This window comes from Heloderma suspectum, chromosome 1 (assembly GCF_057233095.1).
Source record: "Heloderma suspectum isolate Gila_16-S chromosome 1, 16-S_ref, whole genome shotgun sequence".
NCBI classification, from domain to species: Eukaryota; Metazoa; Chordata; class Lepidosauria; order Squamata; family Helodermatidae; genus Heloderma; species Heloderma suspectum.
Window position 1 is genome coordinate 404,887,738 of NC_139458.1, and position 20,551 is coordinate 404,908,288.

General features: G+C 40.8%; 1 protein-coding gene across 4 annotated transcripts in view; it reads left to right on the forward strand.

Moving 5' to 3' along the window:
* Window positions 1-20,551, forward strand: part of UBR2 (ubiquitin protein ligase E3 component n-recognin 2) — a 72,472-nt gene that overhangs the window by 40,396 nt on the left and 11,525 nt on the right. For all 4 annotated transcript variants that reach the window (XM_084828907.1, XM_084828906.1, XM_084828908.1 and 1 more), the window contains exons 27-39: window positions 74-183; window positions 281-361; window positions 1,510-1,691; window positions 3,073-3,272; window positions 3,893-3,986; window positions 5,678-5,839; window positions 10,680-10,777; window positions 12,308-12,386; window positions 15,479-15,627; window positions 15,726-15,781; window positions 16,134-16,230; window positions 18,891-18,958; window positions 19,456-19,591. In XM_084828907.1, coding sequence (XP_084685033.1) covers window positions 74-183; window positions 281-361; window positions 1,510-1,691; window positions 3,073-3,272; window positions 3,893-3,986; window positions 5,678-5,839; window positions 10,680-10,777; window positions 12,308-12,386; window positions 15,479-15,627; window positions 15,726-15,781; window positions 16,134-16,230; window positions 18,891-18,958; window positions 19,456-19,591 — 1,512 coding nt within the window. The remainder of the gene's footprint in view (window positions 1-73; window positions 184-280; window positions 362-1,509; window positions 1,692-3,072; window positions 3,273-3,892; window positions 3,987-5,677; window positions 5,840-10,679; window positions 10,778-12,307; window positions 12,387-15,478; window positions 15,628-15,725; window positions 15,782-16,133; window positions 16,231-18,890; window positions 18,959-19,455; window positions 19,592-20,551) is intronic.

Sequence of the window (20,551 nt, forward strand, 5' to 3'; positions counted from 1 at the left end):
TGTTGAATATAAGTTAGCAAAATGGATTTAAAGAAATATAGTGAGTTGTTTCCTTTATTATTCTTTGAAACAGGGCCTGGTGAGGCACCCCGCAATTCCCCAAGCATATTAGCTATGCTAGAAACTTTGCAAAATGCACCCCATCTGGAAGTGCACAAGGATATGATCAGATGGATACTAAAGGTAAATTGTGCTGCATTATTTACACATCTTTATGGCTGATAGATAACATTTTACAATATTTAAATGGCAAACAATAATATCAATTTTCTTGTTGCAGGCTTTTAATGCTATTAAGAAGCTGAGAGAAAGATCTTCTACAAGTCCTGTGTCAGAGACTGAAGGAAATATTATGGAAGAGGTAAAAGTAAAGAAATGGAAAAGCTGGTGATTTGGAACAGTGATTTGCTGTCCGCATCCTTGGGACTGTACAAATGGAAAAGTATCTATTGTAACTAGACGAGCAGGGGCCAGATGGATACTTGAGCTTGAGTTTTTGTTATTGCTTCAATGTTGTCTTTGGCCTTCCAGTCCTTCTTCTCTGCGCCGTATTGACCTAACCATACTTGGACTCTAATTTTTTGTCTGTGTTTGCCTTTTTTTTTTACAGTACTCTAATCTATTGATTATAATAAATATTTTTATAAAGAACCATAGGAAGGCTTTATCTGTAGATCCAGCACATCAAAAGAGAGGGAAACTAAATATTTAATAAAAAATCATGGTGTGTGTTGAAGACAAGACTCCTGGTCAGAGGAGTAATTTTCAAAGTAGAGGGCACTCTAATTGGAAGCCACATGCCTAGAAAACAGGGTTGTTTTCTGACTAAAATTACTCCCTAATGAGCCTTATGCTCAAACCGCATCAGGATTTCCAGTAGATACTGGTTTGCTTTATTTGGGGCTTTCCTTTTTTTGTCATAATAAATAAATATATTCATGAAAATTTGTTGGTGGAGCTATACATTATGCCAGACATGGCAACAGCCCTGAGTTCCCCCCTTCTCCCTGGAATGTTTAGGCATACTTACCTGTGTCATGATGTCGCCATGTGCTTTTCCTCACCCATGTCCGTAGCAATCAGTGGCAGAGTGGGGATAGGAAAATGATGTGATGACATTGTGACATGAGTAAGTGTGGTAACATTATGTGAAGAAGGCATTCAGCTGCCATTGTTGGTGTCAGCCCCATATCAAGTGAAATGTCTTGGCTCTTATTAGGCCATTCCAGTGAATCAGTATTAGCACTTCTTTTCTTTTTAAAGTTGGTGGTGTGTGTTTAATTGGGCAGCATTAACAATAAAGGATGGGAGTATTTGTGGTAAGCATGCTCCTTTTTGAGTGACATGGCCCTTAAAAGAGGGAGACTGGCAAGTGTGTTATTGTATAAGACTATTTGGCTTATTTTGTCTACCTGTATTTAATACATGCATTAATTATGTAATTGACACAGTATTGAAGACCAAGGTCATGTTTAGCTATTTATGTTTGCTAATGTATTATCTTTGTAGAGCTCACGAGATAAAGAAAAGGCTGAGAGAAAGAGAAAGGCTGAAATTGCCAGGCTGCGAAGAGAGAAGATCATGGCACAGATGTCTGAGATGCAGCGACACTTCATTGATGAGAACAAAGAGCTCTTCCAGCAAACTTTAGATGAACTTGAAACTTCTACCTCCAGGGTGCATGATAATAGGTAAGATGAAAGGGATAAGAAGCTTTGAAAAACTAGCACGTCTCTCCATTTTTAACAGGAAATCACTTTGACACCTTGCAGTTGCACTTCTCACTAACACTTGTGTTGCTGATTTCTTAGACTTGGATACTAAATGTCTGTTCTGAGAAAAGCAGCAGCAACTAATAGATATAAGAGAACACCCAACAGAAAACTTGTTACTTGTTGTCTAAATGACAGTGTCAATCAGATTTCTGAGACGGCTGTCATTACTTATTTCTAAGTTTTTATTTTAAAAATCAGACTTACAATGTCTGGCTTATTCAAAATATTAGTTGATATTATAGGAATCTGCAATTAAAAATACACCTTTCAGCAGCTAGAATCAAGACATGGGTAAAAGCAAAATGATACTTTCATAGGAGACTGGTGACTGGGTTGACTGGGGCCCTACTAAGATAATGGGTGCAGCACTTGGTGTTAGGAAGAGCAGTGGCAGTTCTCATTATAGAAGAGCACAACCTCCATTGCCCCCTTGGGAGAAATTGGGTTTTGCATATACAGAGGGTTGTATCCAACTGTGTCCTTCTTCCAGTGGAACGGACACAGCTGATGGATAGAATTCCACCTCCCCACTCTCCCTACTACAGCCCTTCATGCACACCTCAAATCTGCTCCACTGGGTTGGGGGATCCTTCGGAGCAGATTTGACGTGTGTGCAAGGGGCTGCAGTTGGGGGGAGGGGAAGGGAAACTCCTGTTGCATTAGTGGAAGTCCACTTGTATAACATTAGATTTAGCCCAGACCTTTGTTACCAAATTGTTCATGATGAGAATAGGTCTTAATGGGTCACATAGGTCTTAATAGCTAAGCCTCTGCTCACAGGTTTCTGTTGTATTTTAAGCTTGCCAAGATCAATCAAAATTGTTTGAATGTAGTCCATTTTTTATATTTATACCCATCTTATCCCAATGGCTCAGTTATATCTAGAAAATCACAAATCAAATAAAAGATTGCATTAATTAAAGCTTGGCAAAGTTTACTTACTGTGCTCAGTAGCTTTCTTATAGGCTCCGAGATACTATCCTGTATTCCCACTGTGACTTCAGCCAAAAGGATCTTTCATGTCCTTGTATATACTTGGGGCTCTGAAATTACTGCAACATAATTTTGGCAGATCGAAACCCCTTTTAGAGATCGAAACTCCCTTGTTTTAATTGTGGCCACTGTGTGGTACAGTACAGAGTTCCTCAGACTTCTTCTAGAAGTGTACATATGGCACATGCCCAATTATTAGCCAAATGAAAATGTTTGAGTTCAAAGCTATATATGATGAATTAAACTATTGCCTTACTTTGGTAAACATTTCAGTGAAATACTTACTAATATCATTTGATTCTAGTCCTTCAGTTTCAGATACCAAGCTTATAGCCTTGGGTCCTGAGCAAACTAAAGTGGCCGAACAAAGGCACGTGGTTATCTGTATCTTATGCCAAGAAGAGCAAGAGGTTAAAGTGGACAACAAAGCCATGGTCCTTGCAGCATTTGTTCAGAGATCAACAGTCTTGTCTAAAAATAGAAATAAAGTGATTCCAGATCCTGGTAAGTAGAGGCAATATTGTGATATTGCATATGCATCTTTGTCTTCGTGTGCAGTGTCAGCTGATCGCCTAGTTTTCAAATGCACAAGACTCTGTCCCAAAATAACAACTAGGAAGATTCCGTTCACAGTATAATCAAGCTGAAACCCTTCAAATTATCCTGTCATTAGCTTAGGATTTTCCCAGGAGCTGAGGCAAATACATGTGTGCTGCTCATGGGCCACCTTGCGAAGTAAGTTTTAAAAACCTTTAATCAGACTAAAATATTTCTTTCTTAGCTTGATGTGAGGAGGCATCCAACAATAAGTTAACTCTCCCTGTATCGCTCAGGAAGGACGGATCACGTGATCTAGATTTTCGCCTCTAGGCCCGGTAGACTCCACCTAGTTCTTTTTCCCTCCCTTTGCCCTGGACAGAGCTCCGCGATTCAGCAATCTTCTCATGCGTTACTCTATCTCTTAGCTATTTCTTTTCCATTTTTAAAATAATTATTTAATGTTCTCACTATTTTATATTCTGACTAAAATACTCCTTTTATTGTAATTTTGTATATAATTAATGTGAGTAAAATTTGTAACAGAGTATTCTGTTTTTAATGTTTTTATATGTGTTTATATGCAGAAAAATATGATCCATTGTTCATGCATCCAGACTTGTCATGTGGAACGCACACTGGTAGCTGTGGACATATTATGCATGCCCACTGCTGGCAAAGGTAATTTTTTTTTTAATATTAACAGATGTTAGATATGCGGTGTCTAGGCAGCTAAAAGACAGGTTTCTTCTAACATCTGGTGCACTTCGCAAAGCAGTCATGTTTGACCGCTCATGTAATTCATGATGTTGGTGAGTCCCTGCCAGGAAAGTTGGTTCTTTGTTTTTTTGTTTGTTCAGTCGTTCAGTCGTGTCTGACTCTTCGTGACCCCATGGACCATAGCACGCCAGGCCTTCCTGTCCTGCGCTCTCTCCCAGAGTGTGCTCAAGTTCATATTCATTGCATCGGTGATGCTATCTAGCCATCTCATCCTCTGCCGTCCCCTTCTCCTTTTGCCTTCAGTCTTTCCCAGCATCAGGGTCTTTTCCAGAGAGTTTTTTCTTCGCATTAGGTGGCCAAAATATTGGAGCTTCAGCTTCAGTATCTGTCCTTCCAATGAGCCATCAGGGTTGATTTCCTTTAGGATTGACTGATTTGACCTCCTTGCAGTCCAGGGGACTTGTAAGAGTCTTCTCCAGCACCACAGTTCGAAAGCATCAATTCTTCGGCGCTCAGCCTTCCTTATAGTCCAGCTCTCACAGCCATACATTACTACTGGGAAAACCATAGCTTTGATTAGACGGACCTTTGTCGGCAAGGTGATGTCTCTGCTTCTTACTCACGCTCAACTGTCAGAGTCCTTGACTGTATATTGCATGTCTGATAATGGTTTGGCTCCATTGGATCCTCTCATATTACGTATTGGCAGGCTGATCAGGAGATCGTGTGGAGATTTCATTGGTGGCATCCCATTTGTGGAATTCTCTTCCCAGAGAGGCCCACCTGTTGTCTATGTTATGTCATTTTGGCACCAGGTGAAGCCCTTTTTATTTTCCCGGGCTTTTTAGTCCTTCAGTTTTTAAAATTGTGTTCGTACATTTTTAGATCTTTGCGCCGCTGCTGGCTTTACTCTGGTTTCCACTCTGGTTTCAACTTAAAGTTTTTATATTGTGTGTTATTATGTTGTTGTATTTTATGGTTTTATGTTTTGTTTGTGAACCATCCAGAGAGCTTCTATTATTGTGGGGTATAGAAATGTAATAAATAAATAAAGGCATTAACTGTGTGGCAGCAAGCTACCTACTTGTTAGTGGGCCAAAGAAGAAATTTAGAGAAAAGGGTAGTCTTGTTTTGTAGCAAAACCTCTTGGAAATTTTAGTATAGGTGAAGGGATTGGGCATGGGTAAGAGAACACATGAAAACTTCCCCTCCATCAAGTTTAGAGGAATGAGGGAGAAAGTGAGATGTGGAGTGTAAGTGTCCCTTTCCTAAATTAAACCCCTTCAGGACAACATTCCACTGGCTCTATTTATATTGCGGTGATAGTCAAAATCACAGTGTATTGGTTTAGATTAATGTTCTCTACTCAAGCACACATTCTGTTTGTCTGCAAAGCATTCAAACTAAAAAGATGTTTGAAACTAAATGGAATTTACTATAGGAAACTTGTTCCAAGAAGAAATTTCAGATATTCATCTGGTGTGATATTGCGTTCTGGTAAAAACAAAAACAGCTTTTATTTGCTTTAGGATTAGAAGTACATGATGTACTCATGAGTATGTATTTTCTGTTGTGTTGATAAAGGCAGCAAGATAGTATTCTTGAACTAGTTTTGCAAAGTTAATTTTAATATATTATGTTGCTTTCTAAAGATACTTTGATGCTGTGCAAGCAAAAGAGCAAAGACGACAACAAAGATTACGAGTGCACACAAGTTATGATGTAGAAAATGGCGAATTCCTTTGCCCTCTTTGTGAATGTTTAAGCAATACTGTCATTCCTCTGCTTCCTCCTCCAAGGAGCTTATTTAACAGGTCAGTTACTCTTCATAAGTATCTCTGTTGATTTGATAAACAGAACTTCATATCTGAACCATTCAGCTTGGCTAATCTATGGAGCTGGAGTTCAGCAAATGGTATGCTTTCTGGTAAATAGTTGCAGGGCTGGGTGCTTCGTGTACTTTGAACTAAGTTCTCGATTTTGGAAACTTGAAATATTCAGCCAATAGACTGCAGAACTGGGAGGTCAAAGTATTACTATGAACTTTGCAGTTTTAAATGCAGATTTATTGAGACTTCAAAGCGAACTACCAACATTGCTGCCCCTTTAGTGCAATGACAAGTAAATGGAAGTAAGGGAAGAGGAAATGTGAACTGAGACAGGAGAAAATCAAAGAAGAATACCAAATCTGTTATAGGCAGGATAATTGGGAATCAGAGATAGAGAATAAAAATACGAAGGAAGTGTTCATGTGGAATCAAACACTCATCAATGAGAGAAATGAAGAGAAGTGTAAGAATGAGATGTGGCACAAGGCAAAGGAATGAGAATAGTAGAGATCAAGGAAACGGGAAGATGAGGATAGTGTTTACTTCATGAGCTGATTTCAGCTTTAGGCATGTATCTTGCATTTAGCACAGGACTGAACATTTCCCTCTTTAAAATAGTTACTCAGAAGATGGATGGAGGTAGAGACGAGGTATCCATTCTCAAGATCAGGGTTGAACAACCTAAGGCTCCTGGACTTGCAGGGCCTTCTAAGAATCCAGTGAACCCTACTTCTGGTGACATTGACCTAGCTTAATAAGTCTTAGAATCAGGATAATTTTTAAACATTCCAATTCCGTATTTTTACAGCCCAATCCTATGAACGTTAGCTCAGAATTAAATCCCATCTGCTCTAATGGGATTTACTACTAAGTACATGTGCACAGGATTGCAGCCTGAAATTGTATCTGATGGCTGCTGGGGGGGGCGGGGTCACTTTAATGTTTGAAAGACACCCGGCATTCTGAATTCAACATAGCCTGGAATGAGTTGTTCAGCAGCTTATAAAACTTTTATTTGTGGTTGTGAAATATTTATACTCTTGGGACCATTCAAGGTGTCTGACAGTTCTAACCAGTCATGCTGGCAACCTTACTCTCCTTTGAGAAATATAGTAACAAGGTAATCCGTGAAGGATCATTGGCTTGTATTCAGACATCATGTTTTCACATCCTCCAAACCATGCGTTAGAGATGGTCAGGAAAGAGCTGTGTGTGTATGCATGCACTCTCTCCAACCCTCAGCTCACCCAGTTTAAAAAGAACTCTTCCTGGTTTGTCAAACCACAGCTTGCCATGATGTCTCAACTGGCAAACTGGTTTGAGCAATTCTGGTTTAGAGGCCATATGAGGGGAGGAGGGAGCATGGCTCATTCCTAGTCCTCCAAACCATAGTTTGGAGGATTGGAGAACATGATGTCTGAATGCAAACCTTGTGTATCCCCTTAGAACTTCATGCCATATAGAGGGTGGGTCAGTGAGTGTGTGTATATATACACACAGCTCTTTTCTTGCATCGTCTGTATTTTAAAATTTAATACTTACAGCTTAGTTGTATGTAATATGTAGATTGCTATAACTTCCAAGTTTTTGATCCCTGCGGAGTAGCCATTTTAGTGTGTTCTAGCAAAAGCACTAGTCTTTTGGCACCTTAAGACAGACGGCACAAGTTTTCGTGAGCCAGTTCATTTAGTCAGATGCATGTGAAGTGTTATCCACAATTGGCAGATGTATTTCTATATACACATGCATATTTGTATATTTAAGGGTAGAGAGAGAGAAAAATGTAAACAGTGCCCAAAAAGAGGCTTTCAGCTTAGAAAAACGTTGAGTAAGGGGGGAATATGATAGAGGCATATAAAATTATGCGTAGTATGGGGAAAATGGATGTGGAGGTTTTTCTTCCTTTCTCATAATACTAGAACCTGGGGTCATCCAATGAAGCTGAATGTTGGAGATTCAGTACAGATGAAAGGGAATACTTCTTCACACGGCACAAATCACTGTTAACAAATATAGTGATGGCCACCAATTTGAGAAGCTCAAAAAAGGGATTAGACAAATTTATGGTGGATAAGATTATCAGTGGCTACCATCATGATGCCTATATATTATCTCAAATATGAAGGCAGTATACCACTGAATGCTACTTGCTTGGGAACGTAACATGAGCGGGAGGGTGCTGTTGCACTAATGCCATGCTTGTGGGCTTCTCATTGGCATTTGGTTGGTCACTGTGGGAACAGAATGCTGGGCTGGACAGGCCTTTGATCTGATCCAGCCGGGCTGCTCTTAGGTTCTTACATTCTTAAGCCTATGAAATGCAAGAGGATTTCTGTGACATTTCTATGCAAAGTGTACAAGGTAAGCAGTGAGCACTCACAGTAGCAGTAATTGGAGATTACACACTCTTCCTAGGTATGTTATATTTTAACACCTGCAGTGAGGGGGAAACATTGTCTTGACTAAGGCCTAAATGAATGGAATCAAGTTTGCATTCTATTTCAAGTACATTCTATTTCAGCAATTTATTCAGTGGTAGAGCAGCTGCTTTGCATGTAGACATCTCCAGGTAGGGCTAGGAAAGAATCCTGCCTGAAACCCTGGAGAGCCACTACCACTCAGTGTGAAAAATACTGGGCTAGATGGTGCAATGATCCAACTCAGTATAAGGCAGCTTCCTAGGTTCCTGTGCTGGAAACATGTTGTTGTAATTGTCAAACTATTACGCTTTGGGTTGGATCCAGAATCTGCCTCACACAAATGGAAGGGCAGTTCTGTCCATGGAAGGTTTCTTATCTAGTGGAGCATTCCTAGTGGTGGAATGAGGGAGGATGTGTTTTTCACCACCGTGAGCACCATTTTTGGTGGAAAGGTGGGATATACATTTAATAAATTCCCTCTCCCGTGCAGTCCCCTTCTCCCACCCACCCCAAAAATCTGCTCTGGAGGGTTGGGGTAACAACATGGGAGATGCCACTAGGGGCTGTAGGGAAAGGAAAGAATCTGTGCAAATCTTCACTTCCTGCCAGCCAGAGCATCCTGACTGGAATTTCGCTCAGGGAGTGTTCCTGCTGGCAGGATGAAACACTGGAACGAACGCATTGTGTTTAGATGCATGTTTTATGCAAACTTATTTTGTCTTATAGTTAAGAGAATAGTTTCTGTTTATCGTATAATTAATATTATATTTTATTTTTGAAGTTGTCACAAATCAGTGGGATGTCTCTAGCAATTCTAAAATCCAATCAGGGCCTCATTTTTAAGAGTTGTCTATGTTTTTAACTTGTGTTGGATTTGCCCTAGAAAAAGCTGCAAAAGACTAACACACCAAAGTCACATGTGGCAAAACCTTAGCGTTGATAGGTAAACATTAGTAATCATCTGCTTAACAGGTCAGAGAGCTGTATTAAGAGATTTGCTGAGCCAGAGTAGAATCGACCACATTCAAACTATGTCATGGGGATTAGGGGTTTTCTTCTGTTGTATGCTGGATTATACATTGTGGCCACAGGAAATCTCAGTTCTGTTTTCAGAAATTGAGATGAAGTCCCTAAAGAAAAGGGCTCTTTACTTAATCTCTCTGTGTGTAGCTATTAATGCTATTGATTTTTGGCATCTCCAAGGCTCAGATTCAAGATGTTTAAAAACTGTTTTGTTGCTGGGTCAGTGGGGAAGGAGAATAACATACTTACACATTTTGTTAGGATTAACATATTGTTATATGAGAACCTGGAGTATCCTTGGTATCAGTTCCAACTACTGATCATGTTGCTAATATAATACAGCTAGTTCTTAACATTTCATCACTTCGTTACACTCTAGTAATGTCATTAGGATTATAGTAGAAAAATAAGTCAGAAAACTCGCTTTGGGACAGAAGGGAAGGGAAGCGCTGCACCAAAAGTGCATTGCCTCCCTATCCCAAAGCCAGTTCTTAGATTGGTGAGGGAACCGCATGGGTGGAAAGACCTGCTCAAATAAGAATGCTGCATAGAGCCGTACTGCACCCTGGAAGCCTACCCAGTAACTTGGCGGTGTGTATTCCTCCTCCATAAATGTGGGAGCGATTTGGAAGGGAGTAAGGGAAAGGAGGCAACGGCAGAAATGTTGATTGCCCAGGTTGGGAAGGAGAAGGTGAACAAGCTGGAGGAGGCATTCTAGAGGAATGAGAGAGAGAAGGTGACAGAGTAAGTGGGCAGGAGCAAGTCGCAAACTAGCAAATCTGTTTCCTGCTTGTGGGTTTCTGGAAGCAGCGAGCTGGTTGCTGTTGGAAACAGAATACTGTACTATATAGAAGTGGTGAGGCTGATAGTAATCAGCATTTATACATTTTCAAGGGTTCAAAACACTTCTGATACGTTATCCTGTTTTAACCCTTCGAACACTTTAAGGTTGATCTGTTTTATTGCAGAAAGTGGGGTTTGGACAGCTAAAGCTCAGAGTTACTTGCCTAAGGCACTCTAGGTACAAACAAGATTGGAACCAGGGACTTCCTGATTTGCAGCTCAGTCTCCTAGCCACTATGCTGCACCAGCTGTCATGGGACCTTTATTCTGGTCCAGCAGAGCCCTTCTCATGTTCTTACAAGTTAGCATTAACACACACCAGGGTACATGCAAGGACTTCACTTTTGCATAGGCATGTGGAGATAATACCCTGCATATTGGAGGGTTGTTGGAGAGTATACAGTTGTTTTTTAATTCCAAGTTTGTTTTCAGAGGTACTGTAATTATTTCAGAAAAGCATTAATCAAAAGGGTTTGTGAGACTGTTTATCCTTACTGTAAAAAGATGTCTTGAAATATATATATGTTCATTCTTGACAGGTTAGATTTTTCAATTCAACAAAATCTAGCTCAGTGGATACGAGCAGTATCTCAGCGAATCAAAGCACTGCATATGCTTCGAGACCAGGAAAGTGCGAGTAAGTCTTCTACTTATAGTGGGCAGATTCACATGTCACGCTAAGCCACCTTCTGAACAAGCCACGGTGGGTTGGTTGTTCACTGAACAACCCATGGTACGCCCGACAGACAATTGGACTTGGCGTGGCCTGTTTTCCTGTCCTTCCCCTCAGTCCTCCAGCCGGCTCTAGCACATATCCCAGCCACCTTTGTGGCAGAGCCCTTCTTGTCTCCTTGCCCTGGTCCCCTCCCCACTCCGTTTACTTTTACCACTTTCTTTTTTTTTACTGTGTTTCAGGAGTACGCAAACGTGTTTGTAATTTTTAATTCATTCCCCCCCCCATTTGCTTCCCAGCCCTTAAATGTTCGCAAATATTACTGACAATTAAAAAAACCAAACCTTCAAGGGTGGCTGAATGAGATGGAACAAATGGGGCATCCGCACCAGCAATACTCACACACACATCCTCATACACTTTGTCCCATGCAGCTGTCTTCTGAGGTTTTTTTAAAAAAACTGTCAGGGAGATTTGCACGCATCCGCTGAAGTGCAGTAATCACGGCAGTAATTGCGCCAAAGGAGAGCCATGAAAAAGAGGGGGGAAGTTAATAACTCCCATTTCTGGACTAGCTGGAGACTCGGGAGAGTGTTGAAAAGTTGGAGGACACTGAAAAGTGTCAATTCAACACTTAAAAGCGGGAAGATTAAATTGCCAAGGGGGAGATATTGTGTCCCCGCCTTCTTTTGGTGAACTTACTCCATTAACCTCCCCCCCCCCCATGTTCAGTGCTTCTGAATTGTGTTACTGGGTCCCTCCTTTCTCTTACTATTATTTCTCCCTGGTCCTCCTGAATTAGCCTATATGCAGCCTCATTTTGTCAATTTCCTTGCATATTACTTACTTCACTTCAGTGCTCCCTTTGACAGCTGAAATGTACAAGGATATTGACCAGACAAGACTACACACATCGGAGAGGTGAATCTATGCTTGTGCGCACTTGTGAAAGAATAGGGGGAAAAGAAATTTCAAAAATTAGAAACACAATTGCATATTCCCAAACCACCAATTTTTTTTTAAAGATGGCGAGTGACGGTCCTTCCAAAGTGCTGCTTGGGTATCAGTAGAAGGGCAGTCACTGGTGAGGGAGGCTGGCGGTGGCACTGGTGAACTTGCGAAGAGTAACGTAGGCTTTTTTGCCACTCTTACCAAGCAGCTCTGTAGCCAATCCCAGCAACCCACGATAAAATCACTCCCCTGGGTTCAGATGACAGAACAACCCACCATGGCTGGCTGCCCATGGTGGGTTGTTGTGTCATGCGAACCCAATTATCATCACTCTTCTCAGGAAGAGTGGTGGAAAAGCAGCTTTGTTTCTTCGCTGTTCAGGTATATGAGCAGTTTCTTTTGGTATTTGATTTGAACTGAGATTGCCCTAATAGTCTCTGTGTATTAGCTAGATGACTCTCTTTTAGTGTTTGTAGACAGCAAACATCATGAGTAGTAACATTAACATGGTTAAAATAATATAGCGTTTGGCATGTTTTTCAGGTAACTCCCCTTGTAGTAACTCAGAAAAAATGGATGAACTACAGCTACCTGAAGGGTTTAGACCAGAGTTCCAACCAAAGTGTGTATTGGTTTTATTACTTACTAATTAACTTCATATGGTGTTGTTACCAGTGTAGATGGAGTTTGGAGTTTTAATTTAATGAAGGCTGGCAGTTTGTTCAGCCAACACCATGTAAAAAATGTAAGCCAAATGATTATAGCAAATACATAGTTATTCATGTGTAATTATGATATGCATCTAGTATTCATAAACTTTAGAGGCTAAATGGCTATGCTGAGTCTCTTGGTTTGCCTTTAGTTTTTGGGGGAATATAAGCAACTGTGTCAAACATTGTATTGTCTCCCTGTGCAGAGGGAGGCTCGATTCAGAATTCTGATACTTTAACCCAGCTTTCCTCAACCTGGTCCCAGGACCGGCCTTTCCATTACACAAAGTGATGCACCCATATGAGGTGGCGTGCAACAAGGAGCTGTGGATTGGGCCTGCCTCTGCAGCCCTCCTGTCCCAAGCACCACCTTTGTGTTTGGGGCTCTGGCACTGCTAAGTGCTCCTTGAAGAGGAAGGAGGATTCAGAAGTGTCGCAAAAAGCCGCCCCTCTTCCCTCTGCTTTGGATGCGAGCTGCAAGCTGTAGGGAGGAAGTCCCCAGGGTCCTAAAGCCATTTGCTCTTTCCTCTCCTCTCCTTTCTCCTAGTGTTGGTCCATGGGGGAGGCAGAGAGAGAAGCAACACAGGCAAGTTCTACTCACTGGAGAGCAAAGGGTAGGAAGGAAATCCCAGGGGTCCTAAAGAGGTGTTAGCTTTCTCCTCTCCTTTAGTCCTTTCCCCCTTTCTCCTAGCAATTGGGACTCATCTTTCCTGTAGTGTGTATGTTCACTTCCTCTAAGATGGAACACTCCTGGAAGTTGTGTTCTGCATATACTATACAGTGGCAATTTGGAGTTTATGCTAAATCATCTCCCCCTTCCCACTAGCAGTTGTAAAACTTGTGCAGACCTTGCAAAGAGGCTGAGGCCCATCTCCTGCTGTGCAGGAACTAAACTCCAAGCACTGATTGAGAACTCATGTTGTAGCTAACTCAATCTTATATATATCTACTCAGAAGTAAGTCTCATTGACTTTAATGGGGCTTATTCTCAGGTAACTGGATATAGGATTGCAGTCTTGAAGTCACAAAACAGCTGTTTTGTGAGAAAGTTGCCCAGGGTTTCATGGGGGTGGTGGCAGTAACAACAGAGAAGAGCTTAAAGCAGATAGCCCAATAGATTTTAAATTATTTTATTTTAAAAATAGGGATATAAATCAAATAATAGTATATTTAAGTTAAATATTAATTCACTAAAATAATTCTATAACATTAAAAAGTAAGTTTCTGTCTGTTATCCTGTGGCCTTGGATTCACTGGGCAGGGCACTGGAAGGTAGGAGCAGGTTTTATTCTTTACTGAGCAATAGGGTAGAATACTGATTGTATACATTTCCACATGTAAAAGATGTAGACACGTCTTTTTAATGAAAGTAGAAAATTCCCCCCCCCCCATGTCTACAGCCTCGAGATAGCTCCTCTTAAAGCAATCCTGTGTACACTAATCTTGGAGTAAGCCCTATTGAATGCAAAAGTAAACACACATTGGATTGCACTGTTAATTCTTGGACATTAATTTCTACAGGAAGTGGAATTGCCAAATGCAAACTGTCCCCAACTTTTGTCAGCTGCTATTTTTGGTATATGGTTGGCATGTACCAAAGTTTGTAGTACCAAACTAGAGTTATAATAGCAGTAGCAACAGTCAGTCTGCTACAGCTTTTGTTCCCATCTGTTTATCAGTCCTTACACTGCAGGATAGTTAAGGGTACCATTCAGACTTCTGGGGCAGGGATTCAGGATGGTCCAAAGTTCCCCACTTTAAGAATGCAATGCTAGCCCTATACATTAGGCAGAGTGAGGTGGCTCTTTGGGCAGCTGATTTCAGATGACATGAAAGGATAGCAAATTGTTATTTATTTTGATTGTATTTTTACTCCCAGAGGGAATTGCTTGTGGGACATTCTATCTCAGATGCCAAAGCAATTTAGCCACTCATGGGCCTAGGGAAGGGGGCACCATTTGCTCTTCTGTCTCAGGCAGCAAAATGTCTTGGACCAGCCCTGCCAGATGCCCACCATCTGGGGGGGCCAGGTTGGGGAATGCTGCTTAAAACATTATTTAGATGCATTGCAACTACACAAATCAAAGGGCAGGAAAGTTCAGAATTTATTGTAAACACAAAAAGCCCAAGGTGGCGATGAGTGATTAAGACACTCTAGAATTGTTTGTATATGTAAAAAAACCCAAGGTTTAGGTAGTTAATAACATAGATCCACCAAATGAAATGCTACTGACCATCTTAATAAGCGATCACAACAGCATTTTAGATAAAAATGAGGTCCTACTTTTTGTAAATTAATAAAATTATTATCTTAATTTTTTTTTTTTTTTTTTAGCAAAAACATAGCATAGCCAGGATTACTTCACCAATCCCTCCAGGTACAGGGGTGGGCAACCAGTGGCCCTCAAGATGTCTTGGCTTAAAGCTCCCATGATCCTTCATGATGAGACAGTGGTGCAAGGAGGAGGGGTTCAGATTTGTTAGGCACTGGGGAACGTTTTGGGACAAGCTGGGCCTGTACAAGAGGGACAGACTCCACTTGAACCAAAATGGAACCAGACTGCTGGCACTAAGCATAAAAAGGGTGGCAGAGCAGCTTGTAAACTAAACCCTGTGAGAAAGCCGACAGGAGCTGGGAAGCATCTGGTTCAGGTTAAATCATCCCAAAGGGATGAAGATGAAAATGTTTTTGATTGCCCAAATGTAGAAGAGGAGGAAATAGGCCAGGAGTACATGGTAGAACATAATAGCCAATCAAAGGGGCCAACATCCCATAGCAAAAGATGCGCACGCCAGAGGCATCTGGGGAGGGATACCATGTATTCTGAAATGTTTGTAACCCATGATATTGAAATAAATGAAGGTATTGGATAAAAGGCTAGAATTAGCTCATATGGGGATAAATACTATGGCTAGCATGTGCTTAGTCTTTTAGCTTCTAAAATCATGATTTAAACCTTGTAGAATCTACAGTGCAAATAATAGTATCTCTCTTTTATCTAAGGAGTCCATATTCTGAAAGCATTAAGGAAATGCTGAAAACATTTGGCACTGCAACCTACAAAGTGGGTCTGAAGGTTCATCCCAATGAAGAAGATCCACGTGTCCCTATAATGTGCTGGGGCAGTTGTGCATATACAATACAAACGTTAGGTAATGAAGTTATTGTTCATTACAACATTGGCGGGAGGGTGATCGGTTGAGATGTTCGCTTCATCTCACATAATTGTCATTATTTTTGCCTTTCACAGAACGAATTTTAGCCGATGAAGAGAAACCATTATTTGGTCACTTATCTTGTAGACAGGTATGATGTCACAGCATAGTCTGAATCCTGGTGAGATAGGCATGTATGATAAAGTGTAACTGTAACTCTTACTTTGGGTCCCCTATAGTGTTATAAAATAACTAGCTATTTTGAATGGAGTACTATATAAACAGCAAGTAGTAATGGTCAGTATTATGACACTATTTCCTAGGTGCTCATATGAGAGGCCCGTCACATTATGTATAAAAATGATCATTTCCTGAGTTTCAGAATGGCCAAGAATTTTCCACAGGGTTTAGTTTTTGTTAAAATGGCATGAAGGAATGAAGTTTGTTTGGTTTTGGTTTTGTTCTCTGATCCATTTCTTTATGTGACTGTAATTCTGTTTTAGGATGACTGCCTTACTTCATTAACTAGATTTGCAGCTGCACACTGGACAGTTTCTTCATTTTCGGCAGTACAGGGTCACTTTTGTATGCTTTTATCATGTAAGTTCAAGATCACAGTAATTATTTCCAGTTACAGGATTAGGAGGGAAACCATGGCATGTGTGCAAAAAAAGTGTATGCATTCTTAAGTAACCTTTTGGTTCTCTACTCAGGCTTTTCCCAGTTAAGTGTTACAGACACAAGAACACTTGTATGCACAAAACTGCACCTACAAGATCTGTCCCCATGCATTTCAGTGGAACAAATGAAGCTCTGGCAGTAGGTTAGAGGTTTTGTTGAAGCCAAAATCTTGAAGTTGGGGCAAAGCAATATATCTTAGTTGAGCCTGTGATAATGGCTAATGACTCACAGGGTTTGCCCTAAAGAATTAGGACTAAGTATAAGTTGTTGCTGCAGTGTGGTTGTGTCTGTATTTTGGTAACCATATCATTCAAGAAGATCACATGGGAAGCCTCCAGTTCAAGACATACCTCCCTTGGGGCTGATTATGCTAGTGTTGGGATCAAAATAGTTAACTGGACCACCAACTTGTAATGCGACTAAAATAGTTCTTTGGCATTCACTCCACCATAATATGAGAATTGGCCCTTAAATGCAAAATATGAAAATAGGGTATTTTACTGCACCAAGCTTAATGTTCTTACAATAACAAAAGATGGTGCAGTAAGAGAAATCACCCTTTTAAAATCCCAGTTGTATATTCATTATGCTAAAGGGAAATGGGATTAGAGAAGCTGATTTACTCCTCGGTGCCTAATATTCCTTTAGGACAATGACCTCCTACCTGTAGGGTCCCCAGTGTGGCACCCATTGTGCCTGCGGACACCTCCCATGGTACCTGCCATATTCCCTGCCCCACTGACTGTTTAGATTTTTTAAAATTAAACAGTGTGTTTAACTGATAGGCTGGCATTCTTCAGAGCTAAGCACCAGCCTACAACACCATTTTGAATACCTCTGGGTCCCATGAGGGTCCTGAAGCATTCTTAGAAAATAAAAACCATGGGATGCTGTGGTCCAGCCCTTCATTTTAAGGCACACCTAGCTGCTCAGAAAAAAAAAAGAAAACTAAGCTGAGGATGGTAGAGAGCCTTCTGTACAGCTAAAGTGGTGGTGGTGTGGAGTATGGGGGGTGGGGTTGCCTGTGTTCTGTGTGTATTTTGCCTGCCTTTTTTGCCTGTTGCGTGTTACCTGGTTTGTTTTTGTTTTGGTGTGTGTTTTGCCTGGGTTTGGGGGGCATTGGTGGAGTGTCTGTTTTTTGCCTGTGGTTTGTGTGTGTATGTTTTGTCTAGGTTTTCTTTTCATGTGAGTGAGTGTTTTGCCTCTTTGTATGTGTTTGTTTGTGTGTCTGGTTCTCTGTGCCTCACCACTTTGCCTTCTGTGAAATGGATATTTTGCTGTGCTTTGTGCAGGCAAATACGTGATTTGGCATTTGGGGCTCAGACTCCACCTCTGCCTTGTACTCAGTTTCTCACTCAGGATTCTTGCCTCAGAGGCTCATCAGTTTGCCTTCTGTAAAATGGGTGTTGGGAGCAGAAAACTGTGGTTTCAAAAGAATGGCTGTATGTTTTCAAGTTCAGACCCCACCTTTCCCTTCTATTTAGGTTCTTAGTTACTTTTCTTTTAGCCACACCAGCTTGCCTTCTGGGAAATGGGTGTTTTGTAATGGGCCACACACCTATGGCAGCCATTTTGTGAGAACACCCACAACACTTTCTCAAAATTCCATATCTGCCCACCTTTCTGAAAAGGTTGTGGACCCCTGTTTTGATGAAAACTGAAAATTGAGAGCCTGTGTACTCAACATGCCTTAACTATTTTTGACCTATTATAGCAGGGCTACACAACCCACTGCCTATGGGCTGAACCTGCATGTGCCCCACCCACTTTTCCCCATAGCCCAGTTAATCAGACTGCTGTCCTGGTATTATAAGCAGATCCCAAAACAGCTGGGATCGCTGCTTTCCTACTGCAAATGGCAGGAAAGCAGTGGTCCTGATTGGGGTCACTGAAGGAATGAGGAGGCTTTAGCCTTTTCTTTCCCCCAACAGCCCCAAGGCAGACCATCCCCTGTGTGGGCAACCCCAAAGCAGCCCTTGGCCACTCAGGTGATATTGGATGTGGACCTTGGGGCCAAAAATATTGTGCACCCCTGTATTATAGATTCTGCTGAGGTTTACTGGGAATGGTGGTTGCTTGGAATCTCAATGAGAATTCTCAGTAACCCTACGAAATGGTAATTCCCAGCATACCTTGTGGAAAGCCATGATGAAAATAAATGAACACATGATGGCATTTTAAACTGAATCGGACTGCTGGTTCTAATAGCCCCGTACTATGTACTGTGACTGGCAGCAGGTCTCCCAAGGCTTCATGCAAAGGTGTTTCCCAGCCTTGCTAGCTGACAACTTCCAACTGGAGGTACTAGGGACTGAAACTGGGAACTTCCATTATGCTCTGCTGCCGTGCCCTTACATCTTTAAAGCAGTCTTATCTTCGTGGTAACTGTGGCCCACATTTAGATATCATGACCCACCAAAGGTAATATTGAAACTACTTCAGATTGTCATACTGTTTTGAAGCTCAAGTATCTTCAAGACTTGGATAGAAAACCTAATTGCTTATTGAACATTTTCAGAAGTTAAATGTAAATATTAATGTTTTGTTATCAATAACCATTTTGTGTTTTAAATATCCAGCACTGGTGCCTAATGAAAGAAATGGGAATCCTACATGCATTCTTGATATCGACATGTTTCATTTATTGGTAAGCACCTTAGAAATTCCAAGATTTTTACACTGGCATACATTATGTTTAACTTTTAGAAAGAAAGTATGACATGATGGAAATACTTTTAGCAAGTGATTTTTGTTGAGTGGAGCACGCACACTCAAATCTTGAAGCTTACAGGTCAGTGCATAGCAACAATGTAGGAAGACTAATGAGGCTTTCTTTGTTTTAATGAAGTAGTGCAGCGTTCTCCAACCTGGTGCCCTCCAGATGTGTTGGACTGCAATTCCCATCATTCCCAGCCAGATGTCCGATGTCCATGCTGGCTGGGGATGATGGGAGTTGCAGTCCAACACATCTGGGGAAAATCAGGTTGGGGAAGGCAAAAGTAGTGGGACAGTTCTAGTCAAAGCTGGTCTCACTTATTGCTTTATGCAATGCTTCTGAGAAGGGTTGTCTTGCAGCATTTGTCCAAATGAGGGGGGTAAAAAGGTCATTTTTCTTTCTCTTACACATTTCCCCCTTATCTACAGGTATGCTTGGTACTTTCTTTCCCTGCTGTACACTGTCAAGACTCTTCAGGAGTTAGTCTTGGAACTGGCGATATTCATATTTTCCACCTTGTCACTATGGCACATGTTGTACAAATAATGCTTACCTCATCCACAGGTAATCTATTTTGTCAAAGTTACATTGATTTGTGAGTGCAGGGAAACTAGGGGAGGGAAGGGAAATTATTTTGCGTATAATGGGAATTGCATATTTGAAATTTTACACAATTTTACTTTTTAAAAGTCAACTTTTAAAAAACCTTTAATCATATAAAAGGTAACATAAACACTCACCCAATACATGTGTGCATATCCTTCAACAACAAAAAATCATATCAAGGAATATGGATGGACGTTATCTCTAAGTGTATCATTCCAAAACATGATAAAGACGATCCATCTTTCAATAAACCTATTCTCAAACATTTGTTCTTTTCTAACCCTTGTATAATAAGTTTTCATCATTATTTTCGCATCCCAGATCCTAAAAACGAATCAGACAGAATACCCTTTTTCCAAAATGAAATTATAAGGATGTTCACTGCTGTCAAAATATCAATGTTTTTTCAAAAATCAATATTTTATTGAAATTCTTTTAAACAAAAAAGTGATGTTGATTGTAGCAATCTAAGGAAGTGCTATATGAATCCTCAAATTTTATATCCTTTCTTTGGGTCTGCTGTATTAATGTACAACACACAGATCTTGGGAGATGGCTTCTACAAATCATTTTTAGATTCCAGAATTAAGACACTTGTAAACTGAAAATTATCCAGTAGTATTTAGCACTCAAAGTGCTTCTACATAAGCACTTGATAAAAAACTAAATTCAGGTAAAGTAAAAGTTTTTTGGGTGAAGCTTTAATTGAAGAACTTGTGGTCAATTTTATGAGTAGTATAATCAGGAAACATAAAAGTCATGATCTAAGTCTGTTCCGTATGTCTACCATTTCTGCATGGAGCCATCTTCTGTGCACAGCTTTTTGTACACAGAAAGAAAACGAACTGGGAAAGAAGGTTGGCAGAAGGGAATTTGGCACTCCGAGCAGTACACATGGGATGGGGAGATTCAGTGCAA